The following is a 12905-nucleotide window of genomic DNA, read 5'->3' as shown; positions in this document are numbered from 1 at the left end:
AAATCAATGTTGGGTACATTAACGGGAATGCAATTTTAAATGTGCCGCACATGAACGCTGTCTTGATGTGCTCTATTCCACAGGACAACAAGGTGAATGGCGTGACGGATTCTACACGGATTATGGGCTACTCCTTCCTCTACCCGTCCGTCATCCCTTGCCCCTACGTGCAGACAGTCACTCTCACCCCCCAGGACGAGTTCTTCATTTTGGGAAGCCGGGGCCTGTGGGATGCCGTGTCTCCCACCGAGGCTGTGGAGGCAGTGCGGAACGTCCCCGACGGCCTGGCCGCCGCTAAGAAGCTGTGCACGCTGGCGCAGGGCTACGGCTGCACGGACAGCCTCAGCGCTGTTGTGGTGCAGCTCAGCGTGAGTGAAGACTGCTGCTCCTGCTGCTGTTCCGAGCCTCCCCAGCCGCCTCCCAGCCCCGGCTTGGGCCCCTACCCCCCGTCGTCCTCCGCCATCAAGGAGCGGCCCTCGGATGGCTCCCTCCCTGTGCCGCCTTCCTCCTGCAGTGAGATCAGCAGTGAGATCAGCACCAGCGAGATGAGCAGCGAGGTGGGCTCCACGGCCTCGTCCGACGAGCCACCGCAGAGCTCCTTGGTGCTGCTGCATGAGCAGGCCCACCACCCACACCTCCACCTGCACCAGCAGCCCCACTCGCTGTCCCTACAGCACCAGCAGGCGCACACAACCACCCAGCCCTGCCAGTACCTGTTCCCAGGTTCAGAGCTGCCCTCTGCCCGCAGCTGCTGTGCCCTCCATCCTGCCTGCTTAGCAGGCTCCTTCCAGAGGCAGCTGTCTAGTGCCACCTTCTCCAGCGCCCTGTCCGACAACGGGCTGGACAGCGAGGACGAGGAGCCCATCGCTGGTGTTTTCTCTAATGGGAGCCGTGTGGAAGTAGAGGCGGACGTCCACTGCCTCAAAGCAGAGTCCTCCTCGTCCTCCTCGTCACCCCAAACATCGTTACCCTCATCTTCCAGCCAGGAGCAAACCATGCTGACTCTCCCGCCACCCCCTCCTCCGCCGTGCACCCCAGAGCCCCTGGAGGAAGGGATCGACATGAGCCCCGGTGAGGCTGAGAACGGGCTGGAGAGAGACGAGTCTTGGCAGGCAGTCGGAGCAGGAGGTGGGGACGGGGAGAAGTTCGCAGGCAAGAGGAGGGTTAACGGGTCGGTGGCACGCCAGGAAAAGAGTCACAACCTTATTGAGGTGGCGGCTGACGCCCCCTCCAAGAAGTCCGGGGGCTACTTCACCGCTCCGGCCCAGCCCGACCCAGATGACCAGTTCATCATCCCACCTGAGCTGGAGGAGGAGGTGAAGGAAATAATGAAGCAGCATCAGCAGAAACAGCAGAAGCCGCCTGGGACCGATCAGCCGACAGACTACTACGACACCCCTCTCTGAACACCACCGCCACCTACAGCCTCATCTCCCTCCCGGCTGCAGCATGCACTGAAGCCCGACTGGACCGTCGAGCTCACCGGTTTGATTTTTTTCCGTACATGGACACAAACAGACGAGTGTCCTTAAGAGGCTGGACAACGCACATGAAGAAAAGTTGGATCATACTTTTTCTAAACGGCCTTCCCGGGCTCCACACAGCCTCATCATAGAAGAACCGTGCACTGTCACGTGATCCACTCATTTCTACCCAAGCAACTCGTAGAGTAAGAGAAGCAAATGAGCCCTTTAATGACACTCGACCCTCTTAGGCTGTGGACACGGTGTCCATGGTTGTGCCCTTCTCACTGACTGGAGCGTTGTTTTTACGTTAGACAACCAGCTGTGTATGTAATCAACACTAGTCTCTTTGCAATAGCATTAGCTCGCCACAACACTTGTTAACATGGATAACAACTCCATGGTTTGTTTGTTTGTTTTGTAAGAACTTACCATATCTTTTAATGTGAAAGCAGTGAAGTTGCTGAAAGAACTTTTTAAAACAGGGACTCGTAATCTTTTTATTATCAGTGAACTATGTCGAATGGTACACCAGGAATACCACACGTAACTGTTTTAGATAGGGCACTTAAACTACTGTATTTCTTCAGTAAATCATGACTCTTGGCCTGTAAAATGGCATAGAAATTTTTGTAGAAATTTTAAATACTAACTCCTAGGAGTTGCATACTCTTTATGGTGACTCAGTCACTTTTACTAATCTTCTCTGAGAGAAAAGGTGATTTTTTTTTTTTTTTTTTTCAATGATTGTAAATAAGAGAAATATTGTATACTGATGCTTTTAAAGGAACTACGTACCTGTATGTCGGTGAAGGTTTTAATGGTGAGGAGGACGTGAGATTCACCCAGAGTTTGCTGTTATGGAGGTGTCACACACCCCCACCCCCTTTATCTTACAACATTGACACACACACACACACACACGTAGAAATGTATTTGTGCAATTACAGGTCAGAAACCCCAACATGCAATATACCTACACAAAGTTGCCATGGTTTGCTCCACTTTGTTTGATTGTGATGTCTTGTAGTCATCACTGTATCTAATGAACACTAATAGACAGATCTTTGCATGCACACTTGCATGCACGCACATACATACACACAAACACACGGACACACACGCATAATATTAGTCCCACCTCCCTCCTACAGTAACTGTTATCACCGGCATGACTGTGTCAAGTTCAGTAATACAAACAAATATATCCACATGGAAAAGAGACAACACAGATGTTCCTGTCTTTGGTATAATAAATTTTAAATTTGTGAATATAAGTCATGCGGTTTGAATTTGTTTTTAATGTTTAATGTATGTTTTAATGTGAAAACATTTATAGAAGACTTCAGAATTTCACATTTTTTGATTTACATTCATATAATTAGTTTGCTCTCGTGTGTTTACATTGATTGACCAGCAGGAGGCAATCTCCTCTATAGTAAGGGATCGCTTTACCTTGGAGCACCAGAGCCTTACATCTTTAAATCCAAAGCCTGCTTTCAAAAACATTTATCATAAACACTAAACTGAGAACAAAAAAAATTCTTCTTCTTTTGTTCACCAAGTTTATTTTGTAAAGTTCAGTCCACTGCGGTTACTGAGTTGCGGTTATGTTGTCCATGACAACACTGCTGTCATTACTGCGTTTCTTATACTTCTTCTTCATGCAGATGACACTGACTGCTGTAACCACCAGCATTACTCCCAGTACGGACAGGGAAGAGGCCAGTGCCAGGGTGGTTTTATCCATGTTGGAGCCCTTGTACTGACAGCTGTTACCATAGTACCACCAGTCATCACCCACCTCGCACCTGGAGAGCACAGAAAAAGAGGTTGAGAGAGAAAAATTGTATTTAAAGGTAATCCCAGCACTCATACATAAAAAAAGTTACTGCGCTTGGCCAGGACATCGTCCCAGCAAGCAAACAAGATCCCACTGGCTGTTGATTTGGCCTAACGTACCTTCTGCAGGTACAGGTCGGCGTAATGCCACACAGAAGCCACTTTATTCTTTTGACAAGATGCGACAGCGGAACCATACGTGGCGAGATGCTCTGTGCTCACTGACTACACTTAGAACACAAAGGGTAAATAAAGAATAATGAAATCGGATATGTTTCCCATTATCTTTTCTACTCATCCGGGGCGAGAAGAGAAATACAATCTCTCCAGCAATTTCTGGGTATTCCCCGGGTCCTGTTACCAGTTTGACGTGCCCAGGAAACCTCAAACGGGAGGTGTCCAGGAGGAATCCTGACAGGATCAGCAGCTCTGAGCTCCCTGTCTGAGGTCTGAGCGTCTCACCGTATCTCCTGGGCTGAACCCAGCTACCCTCCGGATGAAGATCAGCTGGTAAACTGGTAAATCGAGTGCTTTAACTTACTTAACGGTTCGGTGCAACACCTGCATCCGTGATGATGCCTCACCAAACCGCTCCATTTTACCCTCAACAACAAGATCCCGAGATACTTGAACTCCCTCTCTGGGGCAGTGACTCACTCCCAAACCCGGAGGGTACCCCCCTCCCCCTACAGGACTCACCGGGGGGAGATGGTCGCAAGTCTTCTCCAGATCCACAAAACACGTGTAGACTAAGAGCAAACTCGTATGAGTGTGACTTTAAGGCTCGCTAATTGTTACTTTTGCAGTCTTGTGAGTGCAGTCAAAAACAAGCGCTCACCTGCAAGCGGCCTTCCCCTCAACCGCCACGCAGACTCCGCCATTCAGACATTGCACATTGAGGCAGGCCTCAGAGGGCACAGTGGTGACAGGAGGCTGGGTTGTGGAAGGCAGAGGCTGGGTCACCGTCAGATGAGACACATCTGAAGAGGGAGAGCAAATAAAAGCGGTTAGGAGCGGACTGGATCCCATGATTGACTAGTGGGTATATGAATCACGGATGTAATAATGCATCACTGGTATACATGATCCAACAAATGTGGTGTTTTGCACAGATGGCAGTGGCATACTAATATATACATGATTGATGTGCTGTATGAAAGGATGGATGTCCTTTCACAAAAGGAAATTCTAACATAAATTGGCAGTACATTGCTTGCCTAATATCTTTGGACACGCTTCATGTTTTTTGTCGAGTGTGTACTGTAATCTGTGTTTTTCACCTTCCATGGTGAGAAGGAAGATGGCGTCTCCTCCCTTTATGAAGTCCCTGCTCTTGGCCCGGAGGTGGGTGAGATACACGGCGGTGCCGGCGCCTGGCCCTCGGAAATACGTGGACCCATCTTGTGTGACCTCAACGCCCACCTTGCGAGGGTCGTCCCAGAAAAAGCTGTCTGAGCCTAAAGGATGTCGAAGAGGGTGTGTAGATATAGTATTGTCAAGGCTGTTTTTAACACAAAGAATAATCAATTTGAATCTTTTGGACAGTGAACGTAGCTGCACCTGCTGCCTTCATATTGGGGTCAGTGGTGACACTGCGCTGGTTGGACATGCGCTTTTGGATGTGTGGGTGTTGGTCCATCAGCATCATGGTTATCTGTTTCCAGGGGCATGGCCATTGCTGCCCGATGTCCCCCTCCTTGGCCACCAGATGAGCGTAGGCCGACAGCTCACCAGGGTAGCCTGCCTTCCCGCTGGGGTACAGCTCCATTTGGAAGGTGTACCCCTCCTTTGAGATGAACGGGGGGCTGAAGATAGACGTGTCTGCGGTGGTGTTTTCTATAACGTGACTGAAGTTTTTCACACGCCACACAAACTCCGGGCAGGTGGTCTCAGATAGGTTGATGTCATCCAGGGACAGTCCCCCTGCCAAGGGCCCAGAACCATCTTTGGTCCCCTGAAAAACGACGCGGAATTTGGTTTTGACGTCTAGACTCACGTGGTGCAGTTGCCACTCGTCCTGATCGAAGCCTGTCGGAAAACACGGACGTCATTGAACAGCAAGATTTCACAAGCAAAACTGTTGTAGAACTTAATAATAGTCACCATCTAAGGTCTTTATAAGGCGCAGTTTTCCATTGGGGTTAGCGTCGTCAAATTCTCTGACGTGGATATTCAACGAGTTTGCGGGGCCGCCGCTGTTGTAGTAGAAGAACTGCAGACACTGGTATCCTCTTTTGGGGTAAAGGAGCCTGCTCTCTAGCACAGCCGTATCCCCAGTGGCGGCTGTGCCGGTGCTGAAGTGCATGAAATACCCTGAGCCTGAAGGTCAGAATGACACTTGATTAATATTGTCAATAATTAAGCACTATTGAAATGCTTACTGCGCGATAAGAGAGATGGTTACAAAGGCCAAACTATCGTAAAGCAATGATTACAAGGTGGGTTCACATTATTTCACATTTCTTAAAAAACAACCCTAAATGTTTTAGGTGTCGCTGTAATTGTTCCTTCTGTCCATACTGGCTCCCCAGCGTATTTAATGTCAGAGATCCTTTAAAAGGCATGTTAAAGGTCAGCTGTCCGAGTTAAACAAAGCAAGTGGGTTGGGATCGTTGAGTATGAAACACAGATAAAAAGACCAACCTGATTTGTCAAACGCATACCTCACATTATTTGCATCGGTTGGACTTTCTCTCTGTTTTTGTCTAACCTTCATTGGAATTGTATTTGACTTTTTTGTTTCTTTTTTCAGCATTGAGAAGAGGAACAACTGCAGTGACCAAACACATTGTAAATGTGCATTTGTTGTTTTCAGACCAAAGTTGAGCAAAACGTTGACTACTCCTTCACCACTGAGCTGTGCATCTGCACCATCTGTCATGTGCAAGAAACCTCTCACCAGTGCATTTGCCCATGTTGGAGTAGTCCGTGCTGGGCCCCCCGTCGGCGTTGGTGACCCTGACCCAGTCCGCCGTATCCTCCGAGCCCTGGATCATACCGCAAATGTTCTCACGCTCAAAGTCACACGAGTCCAGGAACGTAGGGCCCTGGGCTAGGAGACATCGCATTAACGCATTAACACATTAACACATTACATGAGTGTGGGACTTTGAACTGCTATAAAAGAATTCAGGAGATAAGACTTCTGAATTGACAGCTGATCTGATATCAACATTGGGAAAAAAAACAATGGTGATACAAGCTGACACAGCAGCTATTTTGCAGGTGATAAACGCCCAAGTGCGATGTTGGCTGTTGACTCTTACTGCAGTTGTAGAGGCGGTGCAGCTTGAGCAGGTCACTGTCACTGAACTCCATACGCTGGCCAATGACCCCGCTGAAGGCAGGGATCTTGGTGACGATGGTGGGCTCGGTGCCGTTGCGGAAGGCATTTTTACTGTAGTGCATCATGGAGCCGTAGTCATAGGGCACGCCCAGAGAGCTGGAGGTGGTGTCGTCGTAGGTGTTAAAGTTGTGTTCTTTACCTGTAGGTCAAACATAAATGCAGGTCGCTAAATCACAATGTCTTATTCCATCCTCCAAATGTGAGGGTGGATTTTATGTTTCGACTGTTTGGCCCACGACTCAAAGTTGCTTATCAATAATATCTGACACGTGTTTAAAAACTTGACAAAAAGACTGCCGACATCTGAAGACTGAAGGTCAATGCAGCTAAGATGCCAATTGTGATAATCCTTCAATGTGTTTCTTATCTTAAGGCATGCACATGCTTATCAAACAGGCAATAGGTGCCCCGCTGCATGAAGTTCCACATAACAAACCTCGAGCAAACCTGATTTGACTTGAAGATATTTGACTATTTCCTTAGAATGTACATTCTGTGAAAAGCTTGTATAAAAGTAATTTATAAAAGCCACTTTAATCTCCGTCTCAATCTTACAAATTTCAAATCACGCACGTACAAAAAGAAGCTAAGGAGCGTCTTTCATGAATGCAGACATGATACGTGGGAGCATGAGTGGGCAGTGTTTGAACTGATTATGATTTAGTCGGTTCCTTACCCTGTGAGATGCGGTCCCACATGATATTAACATAATCATCGCGGTCGGCTCTGGACTGTTCGTGCCAGAAACCCAGAGCATGAAGGAACTCGTGTTCAATGGTGGCGATGCGGTCGCAGTTTGTCCCTATTGACAATCTCTGTTTCCCAACTCGCTGGTTTCCCACAGAGGAGAAACATCTAGGAGGAGGAGGAGGAGGAGAAGGAGGAGAAGGAGGAGAAGAAGAAGAAGAAGAAGAGAATGAGAAAGAGGAGGAGAAGAATGAGAAGGAGGAGGAGAAGAATGAGAAGGAGGAGGAGAAGAAGAAGAAGGAGAAGGTGAATGAGAAGAAGAAAAAGGAGGAGGAGAGGGAGGAGAAGGAGAAGAAAAAGAAGGAGGAGAAGGAGGAGAGGGAGGAGAAGGAGGAGAAGAAGAAGGAGAAGGAGAAGGCTTTTATGAATATCACATTGAGGACTTTTGTTATAAAACACAGTATATGTGTATATATAAGGCATTAATACTTGAGAAGGTACAGCTTGTTCTGCAGAAGTTCCTTGTTCCTTACCCGCCTCCTTTAAAGATGGAAATGTAGTTTGCTTCTCCGCTCCAAGGTTTGAAGTCGATGCAGGTCTTGAGCCGGTACTGCTCAAAGGCCTTCAGAATCACACCTTTTGCATTGATCTCTGCAGAGACGACGATTAATCAATTATGTTAAAGATGATGAAATACGTCTTCTGAACCTCCTTCAAGATGAACCGCAAAGATGTGTAATATCAATAAAAGGCCTCTGTTCAGATATTTATAGCTGTTGACTCCCAGAGGGATCAGGTTTCTGACTCACTGCATAGATCACAACTAAGTGAACATCAAACGTGCGATATTCACCCAGTGGGGCACGCGTACAGTTATCAACTGACAACTCTGAGGAGAAGTTTGAGGAAATACAAGATGGAAAAGTTACACAATTATCAGTATGTTTTCATGTTTCTGCTTCTTTAATCATTGGCTGTTTTTGGTCCTTCAGACTAAAAATAACAACAAATTGTACTTCTAATATTTAATTATCGTTATACAGAAAGTTCCCTGAATAGAATTATTATCATTGTCGATGCATTAACATGTAGGCATACTTTAATATTGCAGTTGGTCAAGGTGGAGCTAACTGCTTTATATAGTGTCGGCTGGTTTTTAACAGTTCTTGTACTTAGTAACTTTCCACCAATGCGTACCACAATACTACTTTAGGTAGATTGTATAAATCCATATTGCTTAAAATCTATGAATGTGTTACGGAAACTCTTACCCAAGTCATCTTCCATGTAGTAAGGGATCGTCTTTGGCCACCTGTACTCTTCCCCTATTATGGAATTACGAGTTTGCCTCTGAGGCGGTCATTAAAAGATAGGAACGACATGGGTCAAGGTTACGCTTTATTCCAGAAAAGGCAATCAGGTGAAAATTAAAAGCATGTTCATTTAACATACCTCATCAAGCACAATGTCCCCCTCTACTAGATTCAACCCTGCCTCTAGGGAGACCAAGCAAAGGGGAAATTGGTTTAGAAATGGCCACTGACTAAATAATCTGGACACATGAGCATAAAAGAAACGTCTGCATACCTTCATTGATGTCGAAAATGTCCCTGTCCCGTCCGCCGTCCACATCGTAGTCTGCGTAAAAATGGATATGGAAACAAATGTGAGGAAACTTCAAACCAAAGTGTCAACACTGGGTGTCGTCTATAGTCTTGAAGAACCTTCACATACCTACTAACACCTTTGCTGTGGGCTGCAGCGGAGAGAATTCAAAACGTGAATGTTATCGATTGGCGAGTGTTTTAAAAAATGTCATTTATTTATTATCATCATACGAAATGAATCAATTTCTCACCAGGCAAAAGGCAATTCCGCACAAGAGGTTTGCAACGTGAAGAACGAATACACCTGAAGGTTTTCTTCCTGCCATGTCCCTAAAATGTCCCCCGACATGGGACAGTGCAGAAGACGGTATGCTGAGCAGTGGGCAGAGAGGCGCATGCAGGGAATATAATGAAGGGCGATCTCCAGTGGATAATTGACAGAGCAGTAAAGGAGTTATACAGCAACCTTCGTTTGCCCCACTATCTGTGGACACATCTTTATGCATTTGCAGATAAGCTGCAGCGGCTCCTTAAATGACAGAATGAGACAAACACATTTGAAGGTAGTTTTTCTGAAGGTATCTTTTCTCAAATTGTTTTGCTTTTGTTTTAGTTACCTTATTCTTATAACGTGTATACGTGTGGAGGCAAAGCATCTCTGTGTCACACTAACCTCTAGTTGACCCATCGTACACAAATACAATACGTTAGCAACACCTCGATCATCAAACACAAAAGCGTTTTAATTGTGTCGAGAAATTGTTACTTGTCCAGAACCAATATTTTATTTTTTTTTCAAAGTACAACGAATGCCTTTGCGAACCTCATTGTTGTAACACGTGTGTGGCATCGGTGTCACAATTTCATGAATTATGACTTTCCTTCCCTCTAAATAAAGCACATCTTCTTGTCTACATCTGCACACCTCGTTTTTCTTGCCTTGGACGGAACCGGTTGGGCTTAAAGAAATAAAGAAAGAAAGACATAAAGACAAAGAAATAAAGAAAGAAATAAAGAAATAAAGAAAGACAAATACATAAAGACAAAGAAAGAAATAAAGAAATAAAGAAAGACATAAAGAAATAAAGAAAGACATAAAGACATAAAGACATAAAGACATAAAGAAATAAAGAAAGAAAGACATAAAGAAAGAAAGACAAAGACAAAGACATAAAGACAAAGAAAGAAATAAAGAAAGACAAAGACATAAAGAAAGAAAGACAAAGACAAAGACATAAAGACAAAGAAAGAAATAAAGAAAGACATAAAGAAATAAAGAAAGACATAAAGACATAAAGACATAAAGAAATAAAGAAAGACAAAGACATAAAGAAAGAAAGACAAAGACAAAGACATAAAGACAAAGAAAGAAATAAAGAAAGACATAAAGAAATAAAGAAAGACATAAAGACATAAAGAAATAAAGAAATAAAGAAAGAAAGACAAAGACATAAAGACAAAGAAAGAAATAAAGAAAGACAAAGAAATAAAAAAAGACATAAAGTAATAAAGAAAGACATAAAGACATAAAGAAAGAAAGAAAGAAAGAAAGACACAAAGACATAAAGACATAAAGAAAGACATGAAGAAATACAAAGAGAAAAAGAAAGAAATAAAGAAAGACATAAAAACATAAATACATTTTAAAAAGACATAAAGAAATAAAGAATGGTATCAGAGATAGAAGTCGTCCTCATGGTGGCTCCCTTAACATAAAAGAGTCCACAAAATTAACTTAATTCAAATGAAAAGGAACAACTACGACCCATTTGTCTGGAGGCATATTCTCTTATCTGTTCCACATAACCTTTGTACGGGCTATTTTAAGACACAGGATGAATTTTGGGTGGCAGGGTTGTGTCATTTTTTAGTCTTTGGTGATTACTTATTGATATTTTCTGGCCTCTGCTTTATATTACTCGATCTTTGAATAGAAGAAGCAAATGGAGCAGAACTGATGGAGTTCAGGTATGTGCAAGAATAAAAACCTGAGGCATCCTCGTATTAGCATTACGAGTTATCCCTGTATTTGGTCTCGGTACAGCTCAGATTCATATAAGTCATTTTACTTTGATTTATATACAATAATAGGAAACTGTAGCCACTGTAGCAGACACTCTCTGTACTAACCTCACCTTTAGCCACAAGAGCTATTTGAGTATGATGAATTTTAAATTGAGTTGTGCCTTCTGGTTCTATACTGCGAAGCATAAATATGACATCTAACTGGAGGGTTTAATAGAAAGTGAATTACTGCTTTGCTATAGGTCGCTCTCCAATATTAATTGCTGATTTTGCACCACACGGGATGCAAATATGTACATATTTTAGTGCAAATACTTTGGGCAATTACTTCTGCTACACTTCTTCTATACCAACGCTTTTAAAATCAACCAATGTGTTCTGTATCAATCCGTCACGGTGAATCATCCGTTCTAAACTGATGACCACGGCTCAAACGTGACAATATTTGAGGAAATGCGAGAAAAAAAAAGACAAATTAACGGCTCCATAATACGTTGGTTCTGCTTCGGCATTTCAAATGTTCCTCACGGAAGAACAAATTAAAAATGTGATCTTCATATGAACATCCTCAGTATTTACGGGCAGTGGATTCATGTTCAGTAATACCAGATGATCTCTGGCACATCAGTCCTGCTGTGAGCCGTTTCAGCCCAGCAGGACTCCAACGCTTCCACCACCGCATTAATAACAGGCTCACGTCTCATGACCAGAGGAGGCATGTATCTGTACATTTACCCCATATCCATATTTTCCAGTTGATTAAAAGTGGCATAGCGTGGAGACATTTTACCATCAATACTGCGTTTCATTATATAAAGAAAGCCTTTTGCGTTGCCTTTTATCACTTTACAGAACATTCCCATGAGCCTCAGCTGCACTTGCTTGTTTGGTGCTAAAGTATCAGCAAGCTAACAGGCTAAAGTCAGATGGTAAACATTGGATCACACCTGCCACACATAAGCATGCTCGCATTTTCATTGCGAGCATGTCAGCATATGGAGATTAGCGATTACATCCCCATATTAAGAAACTACATTGTCATTTATGGTTTAAGGGAAGCATTTTCTCCCGGATTATGTTTGTATTTGACGGGTGACACATCTGTTTGTAATAAAATCCCACGTAGCTCTGCAAAGGGAGGAGAACCGGGCCAAACTCAGGACCTTCCCCCAATGAGAAGGTGTGTGAAACCACCAGTAATGTACTTATTTTAACCCAAAACATGATCGTTTACTAAACCTAACCAAGTAGCTTTGTTGCCTGGATGTCAACGGGGGGCACAAGCGCCGTAAGCGGTTACAACGTTGATTTGGGCGACACACACATGTAGAAACGTTGATGTGATTCAGACACGTGGAGACTCAAAGCATCTGTAGTTTGCAGAAACATACTATGCCAACATTTATATTCTGGCTAATGTTTGCAACTGCTGTTTCCAAAGTCAAAAAATGTCCTCGCGACAATATACAGTTTAAAATCCTGAAACAATTACCATGATCAAAATGTGCCTCGAATTAGTAAGTAGAAGGTTGATTAAGTTAATCGATGACCTTTGGTTCTGACCTCTGGAGTGAAATGTGACGATGTCCCGTAGAAATGGTGCAAATATCTAAATCACTGTAAAACGGTGGTAAGTTGTTTTTTCACTCCTAATAAAAATGTTCCATTAAATTGTAATGTTTCCATAAGTTATGCTAAGTGAACATCACAATTAATTCTGTGACAAAATATTTAAACCTTGAATGCAGCTTTTATCTCAAGATGATGCTCAATCTGTTACATTATCGGTGTGTGTGTGTGTGTGTGTGCGTGTGTGTGTGTGTGTGTGTGTGTGTGTGTGTGTGTGTGTGTGTGCATGTGTGTGTGTGTGTGTGTGTGTGTGTGTGTGTGTGTGTGTGTGTGCGTGTGTGTGTGTGTGTGTTTGTGTGTGTAAGG

At 44.0% G+C, this 12905-nt stretch overlaps 2 protein-coding genes across 2 annotated transcripts in view; one reads left to right on the top strand and one right to left on the bottom strand.

Moving 5' to 3' along the window:
- phlpp1 (PH domain and leucine rich repeat protein phosphatase 1) overlaps positions 1-2744 on the top strand; it is a 40456-nt gene extending 37712 nt beyond the window's left edge. Inside the window, exon 17 of the mRNA XM_034555381.1 lies at positions 84-2744. Within this exon, the coding sequence (XP_034411272.1) occupies positions 84-1406 (1323 nt within the window). The 3' untranslated portion in view covers positions 1407-2744. The remainder of the gene's footprint in view (positions 1-83) is intronic.
- Positions 2745-3056: 312 nt separating this feature from the next.
- Positions 3057-9305, bottom strand: LOC117746324 (meprin A subunit beta-like). The gene is made up of 14 exons (XM_034555382.1): positions 9197-9305; positions 9073-9094; positions 8926-8976; positions 8791-8834; positions 8610-8688; positions 7872-7989; positions 7328-7506; positions 6572-6790; positions 6205-6357; positions 5409-5624; positions 4866-5333; positions 4586-4762; positions 4144-4285; positions 3057-3274 (listed from the first exon to the last, which is right to left on the bottom strand). Exons 1-14 carry the CDS (start codon positions 9269-9271, stop codon positions 3058-3060), a joined length of 2160 nt encoding a protein of 719 aa, XP_034411273.1. The 5' UTR covers positions 9272-9305; the 3' UTR covers position 3057.
- Between the last annotated feature and the right edge of the window lie 3600 nt (positions 9306-12905).

The sequence above is a fragment of the Cyclopterus lumpus genome, chromosome 17 (genome assembly GCF_009769545.1).
Source record: "Cyclopterus lumpus isolate fCycLum1 chromosome 17, fCycLum1.pri, whole genome shotgun sequence".
NCBI lineage: Eukaryota > Metazoa > Chordata > Actinopteri > Perciformes > Cyclopteridae > Cyclopterus > Cyclopterus lumpus.
This window is presented reverse-complemented; position numbering and strand designations above follow the sequence as displayed.